Below are 24,744 nucleotides of genomic sequence, written 5' to 3'. Positions count from 1 at the left end.
AACTGTATAGTGCATGGGATGGCAGAGTCAGACACAACTGAGCAACTTTCACTTTCACCCTAAACTGCATATTTTATACATTTCCCGTCATTAGCTTCTTCCAGGAAATTTCACGTAATATTATCAGTGGTGTATTCCTACCTCCCCACCCACTTTCCCATCATTACTGGAAATATGTCAAATTCCAGAGTCACTCTTCCTCAAAGACACTTGGAGGAGTTAATGATGCTCTCCTCCAACACATTCCTGAGCTGCAGCCAGTTCACAATGCCTACAGGCAGCCCCCCAACCCACTGGGGGGCTCTCTGAATCCCACCTCACCACTTCCTCAGGCTCCCCTACATTGAAGGCTGAGAGCAGTCAGGAATTAATTGCTGCCTCTCTGCAGGGCATGCCTCATTTTTCTGGATGTTTGAGTGACACTTGGCTAGAATTCCCCAGGCCACACCACTTTGTGAGAGATTTTCTACACCAATAAAATCTGCCACTTTCCCTAGAAGTTGATAGAGAAGAACTGAATTTATTTCATTATGACTGTTTTCACTGAGGTGTCCTTTTTCTGACTGAAGCATTCTTTCTAATTCCTATAGGTTTCTCTTTTCTCCAGATCGTCCACTTTTTTTTTTTTTTTTTTTAGGATTATATTTTTTCATTGTATTTGATCCACGATGTTGTGCTGATTTCTGCTGTACAGCAAAGTGATTTATACACACACACACACACACACACACACACAGATGCAGGAGAACTAGATTCAATCCCTAGGTCAGGAAGATCCCCTGGAGAAGGAAATGGCAACCCACTCCAGTATTCTTGCCTGGAGAATTCCACCAACAGAGGAGCCTGGCAGGCTACAGTCCGTGAGGTCGCAAAGAGCTGGACACGACTGAGCGGCTGGTCATGCACGTAAACCCGTACATACACGTTCTTTTTAGTATTCTTTTCCATTACCGTTTATCTCCGGGTATTGAAAGTTCTCTCTGACTGAATTTTCCATCTAGTCTCACTTTCATTTGTAGATTGACTCCTTTGCCTTCAAATCTTTGCTACATTCTCCCACCCTCACCCTGGCACCTGAGAATGAATTAATGAGATATTGTCTCAGTTTCCTTCCCCAGATGTTCCAGATTAACAACAGCTAATTACTGGAAGCCTTCATGCACTCAGCTACCACCGTATTTAGTGGCACTTTTCTGCGTTCACATAAGCAGTCTATTGCCGTAGTGTCTATCAGAGAGCATGGTTCATAATAACAGACACAGGCACTCAATAAGTTACAGGGTTGTTCAGGAGAATTGAGTTCAAATTCCAATCATACTGCAATATTTAGTGCCTGCCTTTGGGCCAACTGGACTTCACTGGTGGCTAAGAGCTTGCCTGCAATGCAGGAGACCCAGGTTCATTCCCTGAGTCAGGAAGATCCTCTAGAGAAGGGAATGGCAACCCACTCCAGTATTCTTGCCTGGAGAATTCCATGGACAGAGGAGCCTGGCGGGCTACAGTCCATGGGGTCACAAAGAGTCGGAGACAATGGAGTGACTAACAGACAGCCCTGTGCCTCTCGTTGCTCATCTATAAAATGGGGATAGTAAAATTAAAGGTTAAACGACAGTGGCTGGCACATAATAGGCACTAGAAAATAATAGTTTCTATTTCCCCTTGTTGAATAAATAACGACTGAACGAGATTTCGTCCCAACTTCCTTTGCTCTCTAATAGGCTCTTGTGAAGCTTCTTGGCTTCTAGACAGAGGGGATCAACTGGCTGATTCAATAGCTTGACTTTTCCAAGGCCAATGAGTTATTCTGTCCACCCTGCTTCTTCCTGTTTGCCCATAACCTCCCTATCACATTGTCTACACCTAGAACCACGATGCTGCTTGGCTGGTTTCCCTGAATCAGAGAATTCTTATTCTTGTTCTGGGTTACTAAAGCCCCTGGGATTATCCTAGTTCCTATCAGTTCAGTTCAGTCCCTCAGTTAACTGTTTGGATCACAACAAACTCTGGAAAATTCTTAAAGAGATGGGATACCTGACCTGCCTCCTGAGAAACCTGTATGCGGGTCAATAAGCAACAGTTAGGACCAGACATGGAAAAACGGACAGGTTCCAAATTGGGAAAGGAGTACGTCAAGGCTGTATATTGTCACCCTGCTTATTTAACTTATGTGCAGAGTACATCATGCAAAATGCCAGGCTGGATGAAGCACAAGCTGGAATCAAGATTGCTGGGAGAAATATTAATAACCTAGTTCCTATAATCCTATAGAATTCCCAAATTTATGTCCCAGAGACACAGAAAGGCCTCCTACCCAATGCTCTCCTATTCAGACCCTCAGAGTGACTGGCTTTCCCTCTAGGATTATTGTAGGTTTGCTTGAAGCGATAAAAGGGCAAAGAAAATGTCAAATACAAATGCTGTCGCTCAGACTTGAGTGGGTGGAGGAATGATGGGAAGAGTCACAGAAAGCCTGGTCTGCAGAGCTATCAAGGGGGGAGAATCAGCTGAAATCAAATTAAGACTAGAACTAACCACAAATCAAAATAGCGTTGCTCCAAAGAGTAACATAATGACATATATCGAATTTTGAGGCATCTAATCACCTAGGATGTCGCAAAGATTTTAAGTAATTCAAATTTTGCAAGGATGAAGTCAGAAGGTGTAACAGCACCCATTCTTGAGATTATGGCTTGCTTTATTAAATGATAATTCTCTTTCCCTTCGTTGACGTGGGCTTGCCTGTCATTTAAAAATGGTGCTGCTCCTTTTGCACTCTGAATACGCTCACATAGTTGACAATAAAATTATTCCATGAACTGTTGTCCTAGAACTTTTTCTTTTCTTTTCTTTTCTTTAAATAATTGGTTTTCCCTTGACAAAATAAAGTGTTATACTACATTACAGCCTCACTGTTAGGAATGAAGAAAGAGGGGAAAATGCAGGAAGACCCACGCATACCACAAAGATGGAGAGTATCCAGGTCCTAGAGGAATGGTGAGTGGTTTGTGTGGTAATTGTGTCTTGCATGTCTGTGCTGTTTACCTCTTTCCAGGGCTTAAACATCGTCTCTTGCTTCCTGGTACTTCTCAAAACGGTTTTGGGAAATGCATGCCCGCTCCGTCTGGCAGATCTTATTTTGTGATTGCAACCCCTTTTTATCACTCTTTCTGTTAGCTCTGTTCAACTATTGGCTAAAACATTGCTTGAGTTTATCCTTATCTTTCCAAAAATAATGATTGATACATGAATTAACCATGCCCCCCCCAAAATTGCCTTAATTCTTTAGTTCTCTTTTCTAAGAATTTTTTAAGTCCTTCTCTTTATAGGTGTAGAGTCTAAAACAAAAATGATATATGAAATTACCTAAGTCAGAAAAGGCACCTAGGTGGTCCTTGGTCCCATTTCCATTGGAACAGACTCCAACCGAGTATTTTCTCCAAAATGAGAAGTCGAAACACAGCATCTACAGAACAGAATTGAAGCACAAGTAGATTGTTTGTATAATGACAGGTGCTTTCTTTTTCTGCTGCTCAGGAGAAGGTTTTAATATTGAGGCGTCATAGTGATTTTTCTGTCTTTTAAATTTTTTAAAACAAATGAGAAAGTTCAGACATCTTGGAATAATAGTAAATCAACTTAAAATATGTGGTCCAAAAGGTAAGGAAAAAATAAATATGACTACTTTTCTAACCAAATGTATTTTAGGTTGGAAAATTATTAAATATACCAAGGCATAGGAAAGCAAAATCGGGATCAATTAGCCATAGAATTATCTTTACTTCTCTCCTTTACTTCTTTGATGTATAGGCAAAGGAGGTTTTGCAGGGAAATAGTTGCTAAAAAACTTGAATACAGATATCTAAAAAGTCCCCGATGTCATTGTAAATGGTCTATGCTTTTTAATTGTCATTGCTGTTATTCAGTCACTCAGTCATGTGTGACTCTTTGCAGACCCCATGGGCTGCAGCATGCCAGGCCTCCCTGTCTATCACCATCTTTTGGAGCTTGCTCAAACTCATGTCCATTGAGTTGGTAATGCCATCCAACCATCTCATCCTCTGCCATCCCCTTCTTCTCCTGCCTTCAATCTTTCCCAGCATCAGGGTCTTTTCCAATGAGTCAGCTCTTCACATGAGGTGGCCAAAGTATTGGAGCTTCAGCTTCAGCATCAGTCCTTCCAATGAATATTCAGGATTGATTTCCTTTAGCATTGGCTGGTTTGATCTCCTTGTTGTCCAAGGGACTGTCAAGAGTCTTCTCCAACACCACGGCTCAAAAGCTGTGGTAACTCCATTCAGTGGTAACAATTCATTCATAATATTTACCAGAATAATTCTTAAAGTTTAGGTAAATATGTGAAAGGGCACACAATGTGTTCTTATTTTTGATTCAGTGAAAAGTGAAAATACAGTGACCAGAGATGAGAAGCTATATCTTATGGCTTGGAAACTAAGATCTACATCAGATGCAACCAAAAAAGTTCAATTTGCCTTTCAAAGTAATGTAATAGATTTGCAGTAGTTTGTTACAGTTCAAAAATGTCCCAGCTTCATTAGGAATCTTTGATGACCATTCTAAAGGAAATCAGAAGCTGAAGCTCCAATACTTGGGCCACCTGAGGGGAAGAACTGACTCATTAGAAAAGACCCTGATGCTGGGAAGGATTGAAGGCAGCAGGAGATGGGGACGGCAGAGGACGAGATGGTTGGATGGCATCACCGACTCGATGGACATGAGTTTGAGCAAGCTCTGGGAGTTGGTGATAGTCAGGGAATCTTGGCGTGCTGCAGGCCATGGGGTCGCAAAGTCGGACACGACTGAGCGACTGAACTGAACTGATGTTGACCATGTGCACAGTGTGTATCGATCTTTGCTATTTGAATGCTTGGCTCCCAAACACAGAGCTTATACCTACAATAATTTTTGTCAAGACCCAGAAATAGCTAGCCCAGTCCTGGCAGATGTTTGCCAGGTCCAGCTAGACTGAGTCTATATGACCACTAGATGGCAGCATTTCTATCTACTTCTCATTCCTGCACCAAAGTTGCTCTTGATAATGGCCCCCTTCTGTCTCTGCAGCCAAAACCCCACTTCAGATGAAGTCTTGTCCTGGTCTCAAAATTTTGACAAGATGATGAAGGCCCCGGCAGGAAGAAACCTCTTCAGGGAGTTCCTGCGAACGGAATACAGTGAGGAGAACCTACTTTTCTGGCTTGCCTGTGAAGACTTAAAGAAAGAGCAGAACAAAAAAGTAATTGAAGAAAAGGCCAGGATGATATATGACGATTACATTTCTATACTCTCACCAAAAGAGGTAAAAATCTGTAAAGGATTGATGTGGGCTACTGAAGACCAAGGATGAACCTAAAAGGACCTCTGTCTGAATTGAGTAATGCATTGGGTGTGGAGAGGCTAGAAGATTTATCTGGGTAGAAAATCTAGATTCCATTCTAAGAATCTACCTGAGCAAGAGTTTCAAGGTTAGGTTTTCCCACTGTGCTTTGATCGTTTATCTCTGGCTGACTCCTGTGATAGTGACTTGCTTTTCAGAACTAACCTTGGGAAGCCTGGTAAATACAATTGGCCAAGAGTTCAACTAAAATGGAAAAGAAGAACTTACATTGGGGCAATGTTTCTCAAAGTGTGATCCTCAGATCACCTGTCTGAGACTCTCCTAGAGCGTTTGTTTGAAAAGCAAGTTCACGAGGCCGAGTCAGAACTTCTGAACCTGAATTTTGGAAAATAGAGCCCAGAAATCTGTGCCTTTAATTAGTGTCCCACATACCTACTGTTTGAAAACCTCTGGTCTGGGGAGGGGTGGGAATGTTGATGCTTCAGAAAAGCATGTTGATGTTGATGCTTATATTAGAATTTTTATAGAACTGAAAAATGACCATTTGTGACCCACTGGGCTTCCCTGGTGGCTCAGCAGTAAAGAATCCTCCTGCAATTGAGGAGGCATAGGAGACGCAGGGTTGGTCCCTGGGTCAAGAAGATCCCCTAGAGGAGGAAATGGCAACCCACTCCAGTATTCTTGCCTGGGAAATCCCATGGGCAGAGGAGCCTGGCGGGCTACAGTCCATGGGGTTGAAAAGAGTCGGACAAGACCGAGTGACTGAGCCTGCATCCATCACCCCGATACTCTTCTTGGGGGAGAGATGTGTAATGGTCATCATTTCACTTGTTCTAGCTTTCCTGTTACTGGTAAGTGCGAGCTGTTCTTCCCATCGCTAGAATGTTCCTAATAAATAGGGAACATTTCAAACAACCAGTTTAATACCTTTCCATTAACTTTTTAAAAATCAATTTGCTCCTGAGAAAGGGTCCAGCTCCCAGAGTTACAAGCACCTGGAGGGGGAGTGGCTCACAGTTGCCCAGCCTCTGAAGTGCTGAGTAAGTGAGTTCCACCAGGGCTTTTAAGAATGCGAATTTAGTTTCCTGGAATGCCTTCTCTTCTGCATGTCACCCTCTTCTTGTCTTTTCTGTCTCTCTTAATCCACTATGATTTCACTCATCCATGTAAATGTTCTGACCTGGTACTTTCTGCCCCCAGACTCTATCCTTCTCTCCCCTCTCCTGCTCACAGACATTTATTATGTTCCCTGGAAACAGGCCGTGTGCATCGACCTGCTACCACACTTGATGTGCCCCAACCTGTCTTACACTCCTTACCTTGAAATCTGTAAGATGAGTTGTGTCTGCTCTGGGCTTCCCTCATAGCTCAGTTGGTAAAGAATCTGCCTGCAATGCAAGCCCTGGTTCAGTCCCTGGGTTGGGAAGATCCCCTGGAGAAGGGAAATACTACCCACTCCAGTATTCTGGCCTAGAGAATTCCATGGACTGTATATTCCATGGGGTCACAAACAGTCGGACACGACCGCGTGACTTTCACTTTCACTGTGTCTATTGACTGTATTTGGAATATTATATAAGCCATTTCACTTCCCATCAAGTATTCCTAAGTAATTTTTTTTTAATGTATCAGCCATTCTATAAGTGCCGTTGGTATTCCAGAGTTACCCCAGTAGTATTGTCTCTGTAAAATGAGAAACCTTGGATTGGATACACAAAAGATTGTCTTACTTTTTTATTTCCTGCATTAAGGTAAAAAAAGGTAGTCATAGAAACCAGGTGGGGATGATTTTTTTCTATAGCCTCCATACATGTATTACTGATGCCACTTTGTATTTCTAACACCAATAAAATTCTGCCTCCTAAAAATACATTCTTCAGGTTTCTGGTCTCTTTAGAACCTCAGCATCTCATCAGTTCTACTTGAATTTTACTAATGTATTAATTTCAACTTCAGAGATCCCTGACTATATAGTAGTAAGAACACTAAATTAACACTCAGATGGATAGGATTCTAGTCCTGACTCAGCTCCAACTTAATTGTGTGGCCTGGGATAAATTAATTCACCTTTATCTGGGCCTCTGTATTCAGCTGATTAGTTTACAAAACTGAAAGTATAAAGGGGCACAGAGGATAGTGAACCAAATCCAAAATGACAGCTGTTAAGGCCCTTGTGTCCCAGCAAATGACATGGTCAGTTACTAATCATCTTGGGCATCCCTGGTGGCTCAGGTGGTAATGAATCTGCCGGCAATCCAGGAGACTCAGGTTCGATCTCTGGGTCAGGAAGATCCCCTGGAGATGGAAATGGCAGCCCACTCCAGTATTCTTGCCTGGGAAATCCCATGGACAGAGGAGCCTGGTGGACTACAGTCCATGGGGTCACAAAGAGTTGGACACGACTGTGAGACTAATGCATACACACCATGATCCTCCCTTTTGCACCCAGATTCAACCTTACAATCTCTCTTAACACGGTCTACACAGAAGCCACTGCAAACTAAATGGAGTCGGGAATCTATTTCCTACTTTGGAGCTAGATAATTAGGCTCTACCTCTGAAACTCTAAAACGGTTTCTACTTAGAATATTTTTTAAAGAAAGTAAACATTTGAATCATTTGTAAAATGGTAGTAACTAAATAGCTGCAAGTTGTCAGGACTTTATTCTTAAACAGAACCTCAGTTTTCTTCACCAGACTTTCATTTTACCGTAATTTGATTGGGTCATCGTGTTCTCCTTTGTCAAATGAAGAAAACTGTTAGCTGCACAGTCATATCCAACTCTTTGCAACCCCATAGACAGTAACCTGCCAGGCTTTTCTGTTGATGGAATTTTTCAGGCAGGATTATTGGAGTGGGTTACCATCTCCTTCTCCAGGGGATCTTCTCACCCCAGGGATAGAACCTGGGTCTCCTGCATTGCGGACATTTCTTTACCAACTGAGCCATCAGTTCAGTTCAGTCACTCAGTCGTGTCTGACTCTTTGCAACCCCATGGACTGCAGCATGCCAGGCCTCCCTGTCCATCACCAACTCCTGGAGTTTAACCAAACTCATCTCCATTGAGTTGGTGATGCCATCCAAACATCTCATCCTCTGTCATCCCCTTCTCCTCCCGCCTTCAATCTTTTCCAGCATCCTGGTCTTTTCCAATAAGTCAGTTCTTCGCATCAGGTGGCCAAAGTATTGGTTTCAGCTTCAACACCAGTCCTTCCAATGAACACTCAGGACTGACCTCCTTTAGGATGAACTGGTTGGATCTCCTTGCAGTCCAAGGGACTCTCAAGAGTCTTCAGGAAAGCTTATTAAATGTAGAGGAGGTCCGCATTCTTAAAATGTTATCAACATAGCATATTTCCTTCATGAAGCCAGTGTGCTGAAAATTACATTTCGTTGTTTTAAGATTATGTTATATGCATTTTTGACAACTTAAACATTATCTTATAAGATAGATGTTGACAATCGGGACTCACTATATCTCTCATTTTTGGTTTAGCATCCATTTCAAGAGGGGAAATGACCACATTTTAAATTTTAAAAAATCTAAAAACAAAAAATGTCATTTCTTTCAAAAGTAAGTTTTCTTTTTATGTGAGGTCCTCAAAGGTAGCTCAAATGGAAGTCATAGAGAGAGATTTAAGATGAACAGTAGCCTTGCTATGCATTGCAGTTGCCAGTGGCAGCTCATATTACGTACTGAAAAGATAAGCTCAGCAAAATAACTTAACAGTCTGATTAAAAGTTGTAACCAGCTTAAGCAACATTGAGCTATTGAACAAAGAGATAATTGTAAATCCTGCAACAACTGTAAGACTTATCAGAATTACAGAAAACTATGTGTGTTCAGGGGAGAAAGCAATGGCACCCCACTCCAGTACTCTTGCCTGGAAAACGCCATGGACAGAGGAGCCTGGTGGGCTGCAGTCCATGGGGTCCCAAAGAGTCGAGCACGACTGAGCGACTTCCCTTTCCCTCTTCACTTTCATGCATTGGAGAAGGAAATGGAAACCCACTCCAGTGTTCTTGCCTGGAGAACCCCAGGGACGGGGGAGCCTGGTGGGCTGCCGTCTATGGGGTTGCACAGAGTCGGCCCCTTAACCTCATGACCTTTGCCACGGGCGGGACTCCTCATGCTGGCTCCCGGCAGGCCGTGACTGAAGCGGCTTAGCAGCAGCAGCATGTGTGTTGGATACCTGGTGATGGTGTTGTCCTTAACCATGGCTGCAATCTAGGCCTGCCACTCAACCATCCAACGCTAAGCAACTCACTTCAGTGTTCTGAGGCCTCAGCTTCCTCATTTTATAGAATAATGGCCTGGGAAAAGCTCTGCTGCTGCTGCTGCTGCTGCTAAGTCACTTCAGTCGTGTCCGACTCTGTGCGACCCCATAGACGAGGGCCCATTGTCCCTGGCATTCTCCAGGCAAGAACACTGGAGTGGGTTGCCATTTCCTTCTCCAATGCATGAAAGTGAAAAGTGAAAGGGAAGTCACTCAGTCATGCCCAACTCTTAGCGACCCCATGGATTGCAGCCCACCAGGCTCCTCTGTCCATGGGATTTTCTAGGCAGGAGTACTGGAGTGGGGTGCCATTGCCTTCTCCGGGGAAAAGCTCTAAAACCCACTAAATCTATGACTTTCAGGTTCTGCTGAATGATAGTTTTTATAGTAGTAGTTACTGTTTTCTTCTCATTTCACCCTAAACTCCCTCTAGTCATAGTTGCTATCTAGGAGGAGAAAGCAAAAAGCCTATTTAAAAACCAGAATTATCTAAAAATATTGTATATGTGATAGACATGTGGTCCCATGTGTGCACACAGACAGATGCCTCTTCATGCAAAATTATGTGAATTTAACAGTTTTGATGATTTAAATCAGTTTTTCCTAACAGGACTCATTTGATTGTATCTTTCTAGTTTTCTTTGTGCGTACATATTATCATTCAAAAATGTGCATTGAGTACTTCCTGTGAGCCAGGTACTGGCCTAGATGTTAGGGGTATGATGGTGAACCTTAAGGAGCTTTCATCTTAGGAAGACAGACAAATCATGTCAAAGACAAGTAATTAAAAATCGTGATAAACATTATGATGGCATGGAGGTCAAAGTGATGTCATTAGAATAAAGTTAGTCCAATAAGGTCACTCTGAGAAGGGAAAATTCAAGCTGATATGAAATCTACATGCATTGGGTCTGACCAAAAGGTGTTGTTATACACATGATCAATGAGTAGTAGTAGTACTATTATTACCTTCAGTTAAGTTCAGTTCAGTTCACTTCAGTCGCTCAGTCGTGTCTGACTCTTTGCGACCCCATGAATCACAGCACGCCAGGCCTCCCTGTCCATCACCATCTACCGGAGTTCACTCAGAATCACATCCATCGAGTCGGTGGTGCCATCCATCCATCTCATCCTCTATCGTCCCCTTCTTCTCCTGCCCCCAATCCCTCCCAGCATCAGAGTCTTTTCCAATGAGTCAACTCTTCACATGAGGTGGCCAAAGTACTGGAGTTTCAGCTTTAGCATCATTCCTTCCAAAGAAATCTCAGGGCTGATCTCCTTCAGAATGGACTGGTTGGATCTCCCTGCAGTCCAAGGGTCTTTCAAGAGTCTTCTCCAACACCACAGTTCAAAAGCATCAATTCTTCGGCACTCAGCCTTCTTCACAGTCCAACTCTCGCATCCATACATGACCACAGGAAAAATCATAGCCTTGACTAGATGGACCTTTGTTGGCAAAGTAATGTCTCTGCTTTTCAACAGGCTATCTAGGTTGGTCATAACTTTCCTTCCAAGGAGTAAGTGTCTTTTAATTTCATGGCTGCAGTCACCATCTGCAGTCATTTTGGAGCCCCAAAATAAAGTCTGACACTGTTTCCACTGTTTCCCATCTATTTCCCATGAAGTGATGGGACCAGATACCATGATCTTTGTTTTCTGAATGTTGAGTTTTAAGTCAACTTTTTCACTCTCCTCTTTCACTTTCATCAAGAGGCTTTTTAGTTCCTCTTCACTTTCTGCCATAAGGGTGGTATCATCTGCATATCTGAGGTGATTGCTATTTCTTCTGACAATCTTGATTCCAGCTTGTGCTTCTTCCAGCCCAGAGTTTCTCATGATGTACTCTGCATATAAGTTAAATAAGCAGGGTGACAATATACAGCCTTGACGTACTGCTTTTCCTATTTGGAACCAGTCTGTTGTTCCATGTCCACTTCTAACTGTTGCTTCCTGACCTGCATACAGGTTTCTCAAGAGGCAGGTCAGGTGGTCTGGTATTCCCATCTCTTTCAGAATTTTCCACAGTTTATTGTGATCCACACAGTCAAAGGCTTTGGCATAGTTTACATTGGGCTTAAAGTTTGTTGTTGATAAAATGCTCTATGGATACTATTAAAATATAAATCACAATAATCCTTTAGCCTCTAGGACAGATGGCACCATTTTATAGCAAAACCAATTGATACTGGAAGAAGTAAAGCAAGGACAGTAGAATTATATCTGGTAGAGAGGGAATACAAGCCCAAGATCTTCTGTTTCCAAGTGCAGCTCTTCCAACTACAATATTCTTGTTAGTATTCCATTGTCTAGTATTCTATTCATGACACAACTCTGGACTTCTATGAACCCAAACTTACAATTTGAGACACAGTGAGAACTAGCAACCTTCATCACATGTCTGAACTGTCCCTCAGAAGCAAGATAAACTTTCCCACCGTTTATATGCCACCGGGAGTATGGTTACTCCACTTTATTGTAACAACGATCTTTGCTTCAAATAATGCATTCCAACAATCAGTCTTATTTGTAATGTATAATTATTTTCCATAGAAATAACCAACACAAAGTCATATGGCTAAAAATGTGTGTGGTAAAAAGTGTATTAAAACAGATAGGAGAATCAGATAGTCTTCAAATATACAAAATTTTACTTGAGAAAACCAAAGTTAGTTAAAATTATAAAGAACATCTCCAGTAGCAGAAACAATAGTTGGTAAAAATTTAACATGAACTTACAAAGGAAAAAAAATTAATTAGTATTTTACTTAGAAAAAAAATAGTAAATAAAGCGGCTTCAGTAAAACTAAAAATAAAATGAAAAAGTGTGGGAAAATTAAATCATGGTATATTAAAAAAATGTTCAAGGAATTAACTTAAGAGGGTCTTTATGAGAATAAAAGACTTTCAGTGGTAATTCATCATTTTCAATATAATTCCACCAAAACAATGTCCAAAGAATCAAAATTTTCATTGCATCTCTATGGCCAGAAGGGGAGGTCCGGCTCAAAACTTGGTGGGCTGCCTTTTGGCCATATCCACCTACTTCACGTGAATTAGCTCCATGCATTGTATATAATTCAGTTTGACCCAGGTTTACCCCAGTCACACAAACAAGATTTCTGTTTTCATTCTCCCCATTTTACCCCCCACTCTTGTTGAACCTTTAGCGTTCATTTCATTTTCCTCCCAGCTAGTTTGTGGAGTTGCTGCTCCTGCTGCTGCTGCTGCTAATTCGCTTCAGTCGTGTCCGATTCTGTGCGACCCCATAGACGGCAGCCCACCAGGCTTCCGCATCCCTGGGATTCTCCAGGCAAGAACACTGGAGTCGGTTGCCATTTCCTTCTCCAATGCATGAAAGTGAAAAGGGAAAGAGAAGTCACTCAGTCGTCCCCGACTCTTAGCGACCCCATGGACTGCAGCCCACCAGGCTCCTCTGTCCATGGGATTTTCCAGGCAAGAGTACTGGAGTGGGGTGCCATCGCCTTCTCCTTGTGGAGTTGCTGGTGGATATTTGTATGTCTGTGAGCCGCGTGCTTTTCTTCCTCCCTGTCTCCTCCCTGGGGCATGGGCGGTCCCGCGTTCATTAGTTTCACTTGCCACCTCTCGACACTCCCAGCTTTTCCAGGACTGCTGAGACTGCTGGTCAGGGCTGCCAAATCCGTCAGGGCTGTCTCGTGCCCGGCCCCACAGGAATAGGTTGTCTTTTAACTCTATTACTGCAACACTGCTTTGCTCCCTTTCCCTGTGGCTCAGTGGTAAAGAATCTGTCTGCAATTCAGGAGATGCAGGAAACATGGGTTTGATCCCTGAGGTGAGGTAAAGTCGCTCAGTCGTGTCCGACTCTTTGCAACCCCATGGACTGTAGCCTACAAGGCTCCTCTGTCCATGGAATTTTCCAGGCAAGAGTACTGGAGTGGGTTGCCATTTCCTTCTCCAGGGGTCTTCCCAAGCCAGGGATCGAACCCCGGTCGCCTGCACTGCAGGCAGACACTTTACCGTCTGAGCCATCCTGACTCGGGAAGATTCCCTGGAGCAGGAAATGGCAACCCACTCCAGTATTCTTGCCTGAAACATCCTACAGTCCAAAGGGTCGCACAGTGTGGGGCTCAACTGCGCACACATGGTTCCTTCACCCCCTAAACGGGAGTCTGGGAAGACTAAGAAAAGAATTTGCATTACCTGAGAATAGCTGTTGTCTTAGTGCTACTCAGCTTTCTTTTCCAAGTCTGTACAGGAAGTTCCCTGGTGCCTTAGGCACTGGACCCCAGATGAGATGGCACTACTCAGGGGTGAATCCTAGGGGGCCTAGGCTCAGGCCCATGCTGGGATCCACCCGCACTAATTTGTATTATAGATATTCCACAGTCGAAGCACAAAGATGCCACAAGGTGAAACTATAGATTGTCATACTCATGAGGTGTATCCTTATTATTAGACCTCTCTACACATCTTTTGACTGACAGACAACCTTTTCAAACAAACCACCAGATATTAAGGTAAATATTTTATTTTTTAAATGGAAATAGCAAATGTGTTTTTGTTACAGATTACTAAATGTTGAATGGTACTACTTTCTCTATGATATTTCACTACTGTTTTTAGTTCGAAAATAAAATTTAAATTATACAGTGAAGACTCAACACATTTAATAATTCAAATTATTTTACTTTCTGTCTTAAGATAATGAATATCATTCCAGCAATGGATAAACTGTTATCAGTTTATCATATGTTAAATATATATATTAGGGAACATATGTGTTAAATAGCATATATTCAGTATGCTATTATTTATGAAATAAAGACCTCTTTATCTGTTTATCACTAATCTAGTGTTCCTTTCTCCAATGAAACAAAAAGTACACAAGTTTGAAAGTAAAAGTACCATCTGCAAAAAATAGTAGAATATGTTTGTTAAGATTCACTTTATCACAATACCACATTTCAAAACAAGACCTATCAGTTTAAACTTCAATGTCAACATTTTCCTGTTGCGCACGAGACACAAATATTTTTTAATAAGAAGTTTAGTGAAAAATTGTGTACTTTTTTACTTTATACTTGATGATGACCCTCGTGGCAATAACACAGAGAATAAAACTTGACCCATTTCGAGAACATTTTTCTTTCTTTAGAATCTAGAGAGAATAACACATAGTTCGGCCAAGAAACGTTTACTTTTGTCTTTGTATAACTTAGTCTAGCAAAACCACAGAAATTTAGTCTGGATCACCACTTCCTGATATATCTTCCCCTGCTCGCTGTCATCCTGGGGTGTTTCTATGAACTCAGCTCCACATGGGCTATAAAGCTTAGGAATCCGGAAACACCAGAGGGGATATGAGTGCTTCTCTCACTGGGACCGTCTCAGATCCCAGGCTTATACAAAGAATGGGTGGAAAATGAAGCCAGAACCAAAAAGGCTTTTGCAAGATGCTTGTGACAAAACCTTAGCTATAAATGTAAAGGGTTTGTATAGAAGTACATCATGAAGCGGGTAACTGTGGATCACCATGCCTTAGTCTTTGTTCAACAGTGAGAGCGTTAGACACCAATCAGACTCAGAGGTGTTTTGCCTCTTGGAGGGCTTTTTCCTTTCGTTTCAGGAAAGAGCTTAGTTCTGTTCCCCATAGCATGCCTTTATTGCTATTTAATCCTCCCCATTCCTTTTCCAACTTACCCTACCAGTTGCAACACGATTAGCATTCAGGGAGAAATAACAAAAACAAAAAAACGAATCACTTGCAGAATTTAATTTCTTAAAATTTCTTTACACTTTTCAGATAACACTGTATGGCTACTTTAATGGGTGCTCTGAGTTCCTACTGACATTTCTCCTTTCAAAGACTGCATTTCAAAAAGTTGTTCTTCTAATCTTTAGTACAGAGTCATTTGGACGTATTCCTAGGGAAGGACTGTAGCGTGTTCTATGTGAACAGGTCTATAGTTGTAAGGCCTGAAGAGTACATGCTCTGGTTCTGCTTGCTCAGCCCTTCCACGTTCCTGGTGTCCTCCTGATGTGACTTGTTGGGACGTGAAACTCTCAGGTATCAGTATGTAATTTACATGTTGTTTTGACAGAGAACTACTCTCTGCTAGATTTTTATCTTGTTCAATGAAGAGAGTCAGCCCAGCATAATAGGAGGTAACTTTGTATTCTGGTTAGGGGCTTCCCAGGTGGCTCAGACCATAAAGAATCTGCCCGCAGTTCAGGAAACCCAGGAGAAGAAGGTCAGGAAGGTCTCCTGGAGAAGGGAATGGCAACCCACTCCAGTATTCTTGTCTGGAGAATTCTGTGGACAGAGGAGCCTGGTGGACTACAGTCCATGGGGTCAGCAAGAGTTGGACACAACCGAGCGACTAACACACACACATACACACACACACACACGCGCGCAACTTTGTATTCTAGCTAGGGGACTCTCTAGCACTGCAACAATGAGAGAAATTGTCAAAAACTCCTGAATGAATGCATAGAAGAGGTACATCCAAGAAAGCCAAGATATCTGAACTCAAATTTTGGTTTAAAAGTTGGTTTTTGTTTAATTCAGTTTTTGAAGGAAAAAAGTATGCAGGGTTATGAAAGCTTTGAAAACATAACCTCATGATTTTTAGATTTATTCTTTAAGGTTTCTCTGAAATGTCGTGAGTGTATAGTTACTTGATTGAGATCTTTTGAAAAAATATTATTTAATGTATCTGCTCTTATTTCTTTTTAGGTCAGTCTCGATTCTCGTGTTAGAGAGGTGATCAATAGAAATCTGTTGGATCCTAATCCTCACATGTATGAAGATGCCCAACTGCAGATATATACCTTAATGCACAGAGATTCTTTCCCCAGGTTTTTGAACTCTCAAATTTATAAGTCATTTGTTGAAAGTACTGCCAGCTCTACTTCTGAATCTTAACTTTTATTAAAGAAAATCATTTTGGAGGGCTGCGATGAGAAATAAAAGTAGTTACGTAACACCTGAAACTGAGTTCCTGGAGAACTACGGTTTAGCATTCCTCAGGCTACTGTGAAAATACAACCATATGGTCTTTGTCTCCATTTTTATCAAGGTTTATCCGTGGTTACTTTGGAGAAAATACCACATAAAACAATGAATTGCCAAATTAAGTTTATTTTGTTGAACACGCATTCATCCTACTTGCAAGCAAACTGTATTTGTAGTCCTATGAACAGTCTCCTAGTGTACCCAGAGACTGCATGTGCCAAGTAAACCTGCTTCATTTGCCATATAGTTGTCGCAACACTTAAATCCAAATGGCATAACTTATATCTGTATTTAAGGACTTTTGTGCAATATGGTCTTATAGAAATAATTGCCCAAAAGTTGGCTGTGGTTTGCATTTTAAAATATAATCTAAGACAGAAAAAGCCAATTTTAAAATTGTAACTCTGATAGTCAACATGCTATATGCTGTGTTCAGTACACTAATTTTGAAGCCAATATTTCTGTACATGAAAAAAGAGCTATTTATCTCTGTTCGTTGGAAGATCCTCATGGGGAATTCCACTGGTTGTTCACTGCCAAAACTGTGGCATTTTCATTACAGAAGAGTTTGCTATGTAAAAAATAATATATACATATATATATGAGGAAAAAAGAAAAAAGCACAAAACAATTTGAAGATATTCTATCTCAGTGACAAATCAGAGTGATATTGTTTTTAGTTGTAATACAAGAAAATGAATCTATGTATATATCAGATGTCCAATACTGTAATTAATTTATTAAAGACTGGCTCTCCAGTTCTAAAATGGTTGCATAAGTATGTACTTTAGCAAGAAAAAAAAAGCTTGATAACTTAGTTTTGGAATATAAAGAAAAGATTTAATAAAGGAATGCCTATATGTAGCATCTTAAAACTTTGGATGAATAGCATCTGGACTGTGGCATATTTTCGTTGAAAGTGAAATCCAGTAAAAGCTAAGGTTTTTAATGAAGAAAAGTTTTATAGGGGTTCTTTAGAAGATAATTCTCTACTTCAGACCTTAACTGTTTTCATGTAGTATCTTAAAAATAACTTATTTAAAATATGTTAAAACCAAACTATTAATTCTCATCCCTAATTGAAAGGCAGAACAGTGCTCAAACGTTTTCGCTGCCATATTATTTTTGTATAAGTACCACTAAATCTTTTAAGACAAAAAATACTTGCCTGACCTTGGCATGTACTTTTGACATTCAAGGAAACAGTATCCTATCCTGCACACACAAACAACAGTGTCATATTTATATCAAAGTGTTACATTTGAATATTAATATCCCCTGGAGGCTATTTTTTTAATCTTAAACTTAATAAGTATAATATTGAGTAACCTAAAATGAAAGTTTTAAAAATATTTATATCCATTAAGAATACTGGCCTTATATTAAGGATGATATTAAAATTATAAGTTTCCTTTGTCATTTTTTAACTACCTCTCATTTTTTTAATTTATTAAACTTTTTTTTAAGAAAAACAAGTTTGGGGTTTTCTTTTTAAAATTTACTTTACTTGAAAGGTTGGCATCGTAATTTTCTTTTTCCATAAAGGTAAACATTTCAAGAATTTTTTTATGTGAATTTGATTTTCTAATTTGTATAGCATTCAGGAGATATGATTAAAAGGGCTATAATCTATTCCCTATGCAAATATTTTAACTGTTGCAGTGTTTGACAAAATGGGATTTAAAAAAACACGTTTGCAGAGTAGAAAACAAAGCATCCTGTTTACACTGGCGTTGCTGACTATCCTACCATATTCAGCACTTTTAAATACATTCTTTATGAAAATGTAGTTAAAATAAAAGATAGAAAATATTTATAATAAACATTTCTTTTAACAAATGCCTGTTTTTGTCTGAAAGTGTTAGTGTTAAGACATGCTTTATCCATGTCAATTAAATATTTACTGTTTGAATAATAGTTTTCAGTAACATAGTGGGAAAAGAGAGCTACGAAGACGTTTACAAAAAGTCATATTTTTTTCCTAACGAGTGAAGAAAAACCTAAAAGAATCATCACTTCTATCGTGAAGTTTATTGTTCCTAAATTATTTACTTTTTTTCTTGATTAGAGTTGAGTTTGTTATGCTACAATGATGTATACACATATATGTTGTAATATCATATTTGTTCCTGTGTTTGAGGCACAATGTATGGTATACATGACTAGAAAACATGTAATATACTAAGATACACCGCATGAATCAAATTTTTTAAGTGTAGACTTTATATTCTTGTTGTTACTATATATGATGGTGACCTGCTAGTCATAAGTTATCTTTATAAGATACTTTGGACTATTAGATGAATTGTCTGTTTGACAATACTTTTAATATTTTACCAAATGTAAAAGATAGGGCCCTTATAAAGAGTCCTAATCTCTAACCCGGGGCATTTGTAGAATACAGATTTTGAAGCTGATATACCCTTTTGAAACCTGATTAGAAATGTGTTGAGAATGAGTTTAGGGTAGATTTACACTTCAAATATTGATAACCACACTATGTGAGGACTTCTGTGCTAAATTCCTATTTTCAGGGGGGAGGGGAGAGCATCTCTTTTAATTTCAAAATGTTTTAAGTGTATCTAACAGTATGTCTATGTATCTGCAACTCTACCAATTTTTAAAGTATGGTGTAATTCTTTCTGTTTTAATTACAGAGCTATAATAAACAAACAAACAAAAATAGCCCTCAACTGGTGTCTATGCTACCATTCTAAGAGCACAATATTTGTTTTGGTAGAGTTTGATCTTTTCTAGAGAGTAAGTTCCTCCCTGAGGAAAAATTAGCACTTTAGAAGGTACACTTTATGTTTTACATTACCAAGATATCTTTGTATACTGTTAGAATCTGCTAATGTACGCAGAAAGAGGTTAATGCTCTTTAAATAATGCCTAAGTTCAGATGTGTCTATAATGGAAAGAAAAGTAGAGGATATAGGTCATATATAAATATACATCTATATTTATATAAATTGGAGAGATTTGTTCAGAGATGCATTTTGAACTTAGATCACATTAAAAATGAATGGATGACGCTTCTTTACTTTGAATAATTGCTACTACGTTACCCAAAGGTAATACAGGTATCCCAACAGTGTTATAGGGCAGCTCTAAGCACAGTAGGTGCACTGGCAAAAGAACAATAGCAAAACACAATTTTGATGTCAACACTATGAAGTGCAAAAGTTAAAGCCGTAATGTGGTCACTTTTTTTAATCTTAAAATATGTACATAAGATGACCAGTTGATATTTGGTCATGGTGCATGGGGTGTTTATTAGTATCCTTTCATGCTGCCTAGGTTGTTAGTGTGGAATGAAATGTGTATCATGTATTTACCTGAGAGTTCAGTTTTGCAAAAGGACTATAGAAATAGGTAAATAGTATTTATTTATTAGGGGCAAAAATACACTTTCACCCCATTAAGCTGATTTAAAATAATACCTGATTCTTATTTTTGAATGTATCCTTTTTTTCTATATACTTTTAGCTTATATTGAAAAAATATGTTGTACAATTGAAGTTGTAACAAACTACATTTACAAAATGGCAATATACCAGATGCTTTGAGGAAGAAGTAAACAAGGAAGAAATTTAAAATACAGTCAGAAAATAGAAAATAAGCCACCTAAAAAGCCTATGGATAGAGCCCTATCAAACACAAGCTTTGAAAACTTTGCATTAGATGACAAATTATTTTGAAAAGTGGGAAAGATATTCCTAGAATTGTTTTTTCACCTATATTTATGCTGACAGTTTATGACCTTAGTTTTCAAAGTATAACTTGCAAACACTTTGTATGCCCTTTTCAGTTTTTTTTTTTTTTAAATCTCTGACCACTATAAAATGTTTGTTCTTCTGAGAAAACAATCCGTAAAAAGTTTAGTTATTCCTTACTTGCTACAACTGCAAATATTTACCAGTGAAACTTATATCAAAAACTTGTTTCAGATCTTCCTTGCAGCACTCTTAGTAGTATCCTTGTAACACACAACAGTCCACAGAGGAATATATTTTCTTTCCAAATACCAGGCTTTGATTATAAATTTGACTTCCAGTTATACTTCTATCTCATGTGACTTTGGGCAAATCATTTATCCTCTCTGAACCTGTTTTTTTCTCTTCAAATGAAGAATATAACAATTAATAGGATTGCCATGAGAATGAATTAAACATGGAAAGAGTGAACTGTTACATATTATTAGTTTATCAAAGTTCTCTAGCTCAGTAATTCCCATTTCAAGAATGTATGCATTAAGTGCCTTCAATGCACTTGCCCAGATTTTTTTGAAACTGTACTTTAAAAATCTGATTGAATTATTCATTCAAAAAATACAATCAAGCTCATTTTAAGACAGAAGAATATATGAATATGTTATTGCTTTGTTCAGTAATGTGATTCAAAATCAACTGTTCTCAGTTCACCAACATCACACTCAATCTACAAACAAGAAATATATTTCTTTCAATGACACACACAGAGATATATTTAGATGTATGTATGCAGATGTGTGTGTGTGTACAATATTGTAGGTTTAAATCAAAGTTTAAGAGAAATCATTTGAAAATTTAAATTCCACAGGAAATAATCATTCCCAAGCATAGGAAGAACTTTTCAGTTAATTTGCCAAGTAAATATGTAGGAGTTAGAGCTAAAACCCAAGTTAAAAAAGACAGCCAGTAGAAAACATTGACACTGCCATGGAATAGAAAGCATGCTTTTTACTATTAAGGTAGTATGATTTTTAAAATAAGTTTATCATGAAAGTAAGAGAATAAAAGGTAGTTGTGTGTTCATAAAAATTTTTATTAAACTTTTTATTTTAGAATAGTTTTAGATTTACAGAAAAATTGAAAAGATAGTACAGATAGGATCCATACATGTCACGCCCATGAAACATTTGTCACAATAAATGAACCAATACATGCATGTTCAGTTGCAAAGTCCCGTCCAACTCTTTGCAAGCCCAAAGACTGTAGCCCACCACTCCTCTGTGCATGGGATTTTTTTCAGGCAAGACTATTGGAGTAGGTTGCCATTTCCTTCTCCAGTGAACCAATATCAATGCATTATTAAGTCCACACTTTATTCAGATTCCTTTGTTGTTGTTCAGTTGCTCAGCCATGTCCGACTCTTTGAGACAGCATGGACTGCAGCATGCCAGGCTTCCCTGTCCTTCTTTGCTCTTCATAATTTTTTTTTTCTCCTGTTCCAGGATTCTGTTCAAGATACGGTATTATATTTAGTCATCATGTTACCTTCTTAGCTATGATATTTTCTCAAACTTCTCTTGTTTTTGATAACCTTGGCAGTACTGGGGAGTTACAGGCCTAGTGTTTTGTAAGATGTCCCTCAACTAGAATTTTTCTGATCATTTTCCCAGATTAGACAGGTGTTATCAGATTTTGGAGGAAAGACCACAGAAGTGCCATTCATATCACACCATATCAAAGGTACATACCATCATCAACATGACTTATTGTTGATGTTGAACTTCATCGTCTGACTGAGGTAGTGTCTGTTAGATTTTCCCACTGTAAAGTGATACATTTTTTAAGAGGGTATTTTGGAGGTAAATTTACTGGACATTTACACTGAGATAATACTCCGAGCAGATCCCTCTGCACTGCTCTTAGTTTCCACTAAATGACTGCTAACAAACACTATGAAGAAAATATAATGAGCTGGAAATTGATATAGGAAAGTAAAACTCCAAAATAGTGTTAAGTTGAATATTCACTTAATGGGGGTGAAAGTGAATTTCTTCTCTTGAATTATGTGTATAATTACCTTAATCCTCTACGTCTCTTGGGTAGTGAAGATTTTAGTCTTGCTGTCTTAAAAGGTAATCTCAATTGATGGTCATATTGGTGAGTACTTTTCTATATTGCCTTTCACTGAACAATGAACACCGAATACTGGAATAATGTAAAAGACTTGATTTTTTCTGTCTTGCTTTAACCTATTTGTCATAAATACAATGTTTCTTGTATATGATTTTCAGATGTTTGCTAAATATTAAAAATAATTTCAATGTATTCGATTCTTGTAAAATTTATCATATTGAACATGTGTAAATTTTTGCTACTATGTTCATTGTACTTAATAATCTATATCCATATTTTGGAGTTGATCAATATTTATTAATGGACCATAAAGAAGTTTTAAATGCATGAATAACTTGAGATACCATGCTTGGTTATTTTGAAATGCCAAAATAACTGTAGGTACTTATAAATTGAATAGATAATCCAGATTATTCTTCCTCTAACTTAAGTTGTTTTGGGTTTTTATTCCTCCTTCCTTGAATCTATTTTATTATTTTTACCTATGTACAAGAAGACTTCCTGAAAATGCTAGAATTTTCAACATATAATAGAAGTTGAGCATGACAATAATGTAAGAAAATTCAGAAATCTCAAACAGTGTATATCTTTGACTTTTCAAAGTAAATCAAACTAAAGCTGTTTTCATCTGACTACACTGTGGACACCCATGGACATTACTGTAAAACACATGTATTACACACTGACTTTTTAAAAATGTTTTGAATTAATAAAGAATTCACCCATGTATCCTTAGACAAGTCACTGTTTCCTCATTGGTGTCACATTACAGGAGTAAAGGTACACTTATTTATATTATTTAAATTGCTTACACAATTGAGGGAATATAATTCAGGTTGGATTCTTTACATTATTTTACAAGGTTATTGCTTATTACATTTTTGCACCTTTTATAAGTAATGAAGTATGTCCATGAAATGACTTGTTTTGAAAATTCAGCTGAGAGATTGGAGTCAAGTAGCTCCCCCCAGTTCTGTCCTTAAAACAATATTCAAAGTTGGGTTTCAGTTCAGTTCAGTTGCTCAGTCGTGTCCGACTCCTTGAGACCCCATGAATTGCAGCACGCCAGGCCTCCCTGTCCATCACCAACTCCCGGAGTTCACTCACATCCATCAAGTCCGTGATGCCATCCAGCCATCTCATCCTCGGTTGTCCCCTTCTCCTCCTGCCCCCAATCCCTCCCAGCATCAGAGTTTTTTCCAATGAGTCAACTCTTCTCATGAGGTGGCCAAAGTACTTGAGTTTCAGCTTTAGCATCATTCCTTCCAAAGAAATTCCAGGGCTGATCTCCTTCAGAATGGACTGGTTGGATCTCCATGCAGTCCAAGGGACTCTCAAGAGTCTTCTCCAACACCACACTTCAAAAGCATAAATTCTTCGTTGCTCAGCCTTCTTCACAGGCCAACTCTCACATCCATACATGACCACAGGAAAAGCCATAGCCTTGACTAGACGGACCTTAGTCAGCAAAGTAATATCTCTGCTTTTGAATATGCTCTCTAGCTTGGTCATAACTTTCCTTCCAAGGAGTAAGCATCTTTTAATTTCATGGCTGCAGTCACCATCTGCAGTGATTCTGGAGCCCCCCAAAATAAAGTCTGACACTGTTTCCACTGTTTCCCCATCTATTTCCCATGAAATGATGGGACCGGATGCCATGATCTTCGTTTTCTGAATGTTGAGCTTTAGGCCAACTTTTTCGCTCTCCTCTTTCACTTTCATCAAGAGGCTTTTTAGCTCCTCTTCACTTTCTGCCATAAGGGTGGTGTCATCTGCATATCTGAGGTTATTGATATCTCTCCCGGCAATCTTGATTCCAGCTTGTGTTTCTTCCAGTCCAGCGTTTCTCATGATGTACTCTGCATATAAGTTAAATAAGCAGGGTGACAATATACAGCCTTGACATACTCCTTTTTTGAGAAATACCTGTTCCTAAGAGATGTAGATAACCTCATCAGTCCTGTTCTATACTCGGATTAGAATTTTTTTTAAGATTCTATTTCAATCACTATTTTAACGCAAGACAATTTTGGAAAAGTAGTGTGGCTTTAATTCACATACAAAATGAAAGAAGATTTGAGTTAATGGAAGCTTCTAAGTAGCCAAACATATTTTTGTTTTATGTTGTTTGGAGAGTGATCTCATTCTTCTACTTCACTTTGCATTTGTATGTAGAGTACAGAAATGAATATAGCAGAGGCAATGCAAGCACATTTTATAAGAGTTTTATATTTAACAATTTTGACTAGATGACTTAAGGATGACTGAAC

General features: G+C 39.0%; 1 protein-coding gene across 1 annotated transcript in view; it reads left to right on the top strand.

Moving 5' to 3' along the window:
* RGS17 (regulator of G protein signaling 17) overlaps positions 1 to 23,203 on the top strand; it is a 107,613-nt gene extending 84,410 nt beyond the window's left edge. Inside the window, exons 3-5 of the mRNA XM_015097491.4 lie at positions 2,905 to 2,994; positions 5,080 to 5,314; positions 16,350 to 23,203. Of these exons, the coding sequence (XP_014952977.2) occupies positions 2,905 to 2,994; positions 5,080 to 5,314; positions 16,350 to 16,538 (514 nt within the window). The 3' untranslated portion in view covers positions 16,539 to 23,203. The remainder of the gene's footprint in view (positions 1 to 2,904; positions 2,995 to 5,079; positions 5,315 to 16,349) is intronic.
* Positions 23,204 to 24,744: the final 1,541 nt, after the last annotated feature.

The sequence above is a fragment of the Ovis aries genome, chromosome 8, assembly GCF_016772045.2.
Source record: "Ovis aries strain OAR_USU_Benz2616 breed Rambouillet chromosome 8, ARS-UI_Ramb_v3.0, whole genome shotgun sequence".
NCBI lineage: Eukaryota > Metazoa > Chordata > Mammalia > Artiodactyla > Bovidae > Ovis > Ovis aries.
This window is presented reverse-complemented; position numbering and strand designations above follow the sequence as displayed.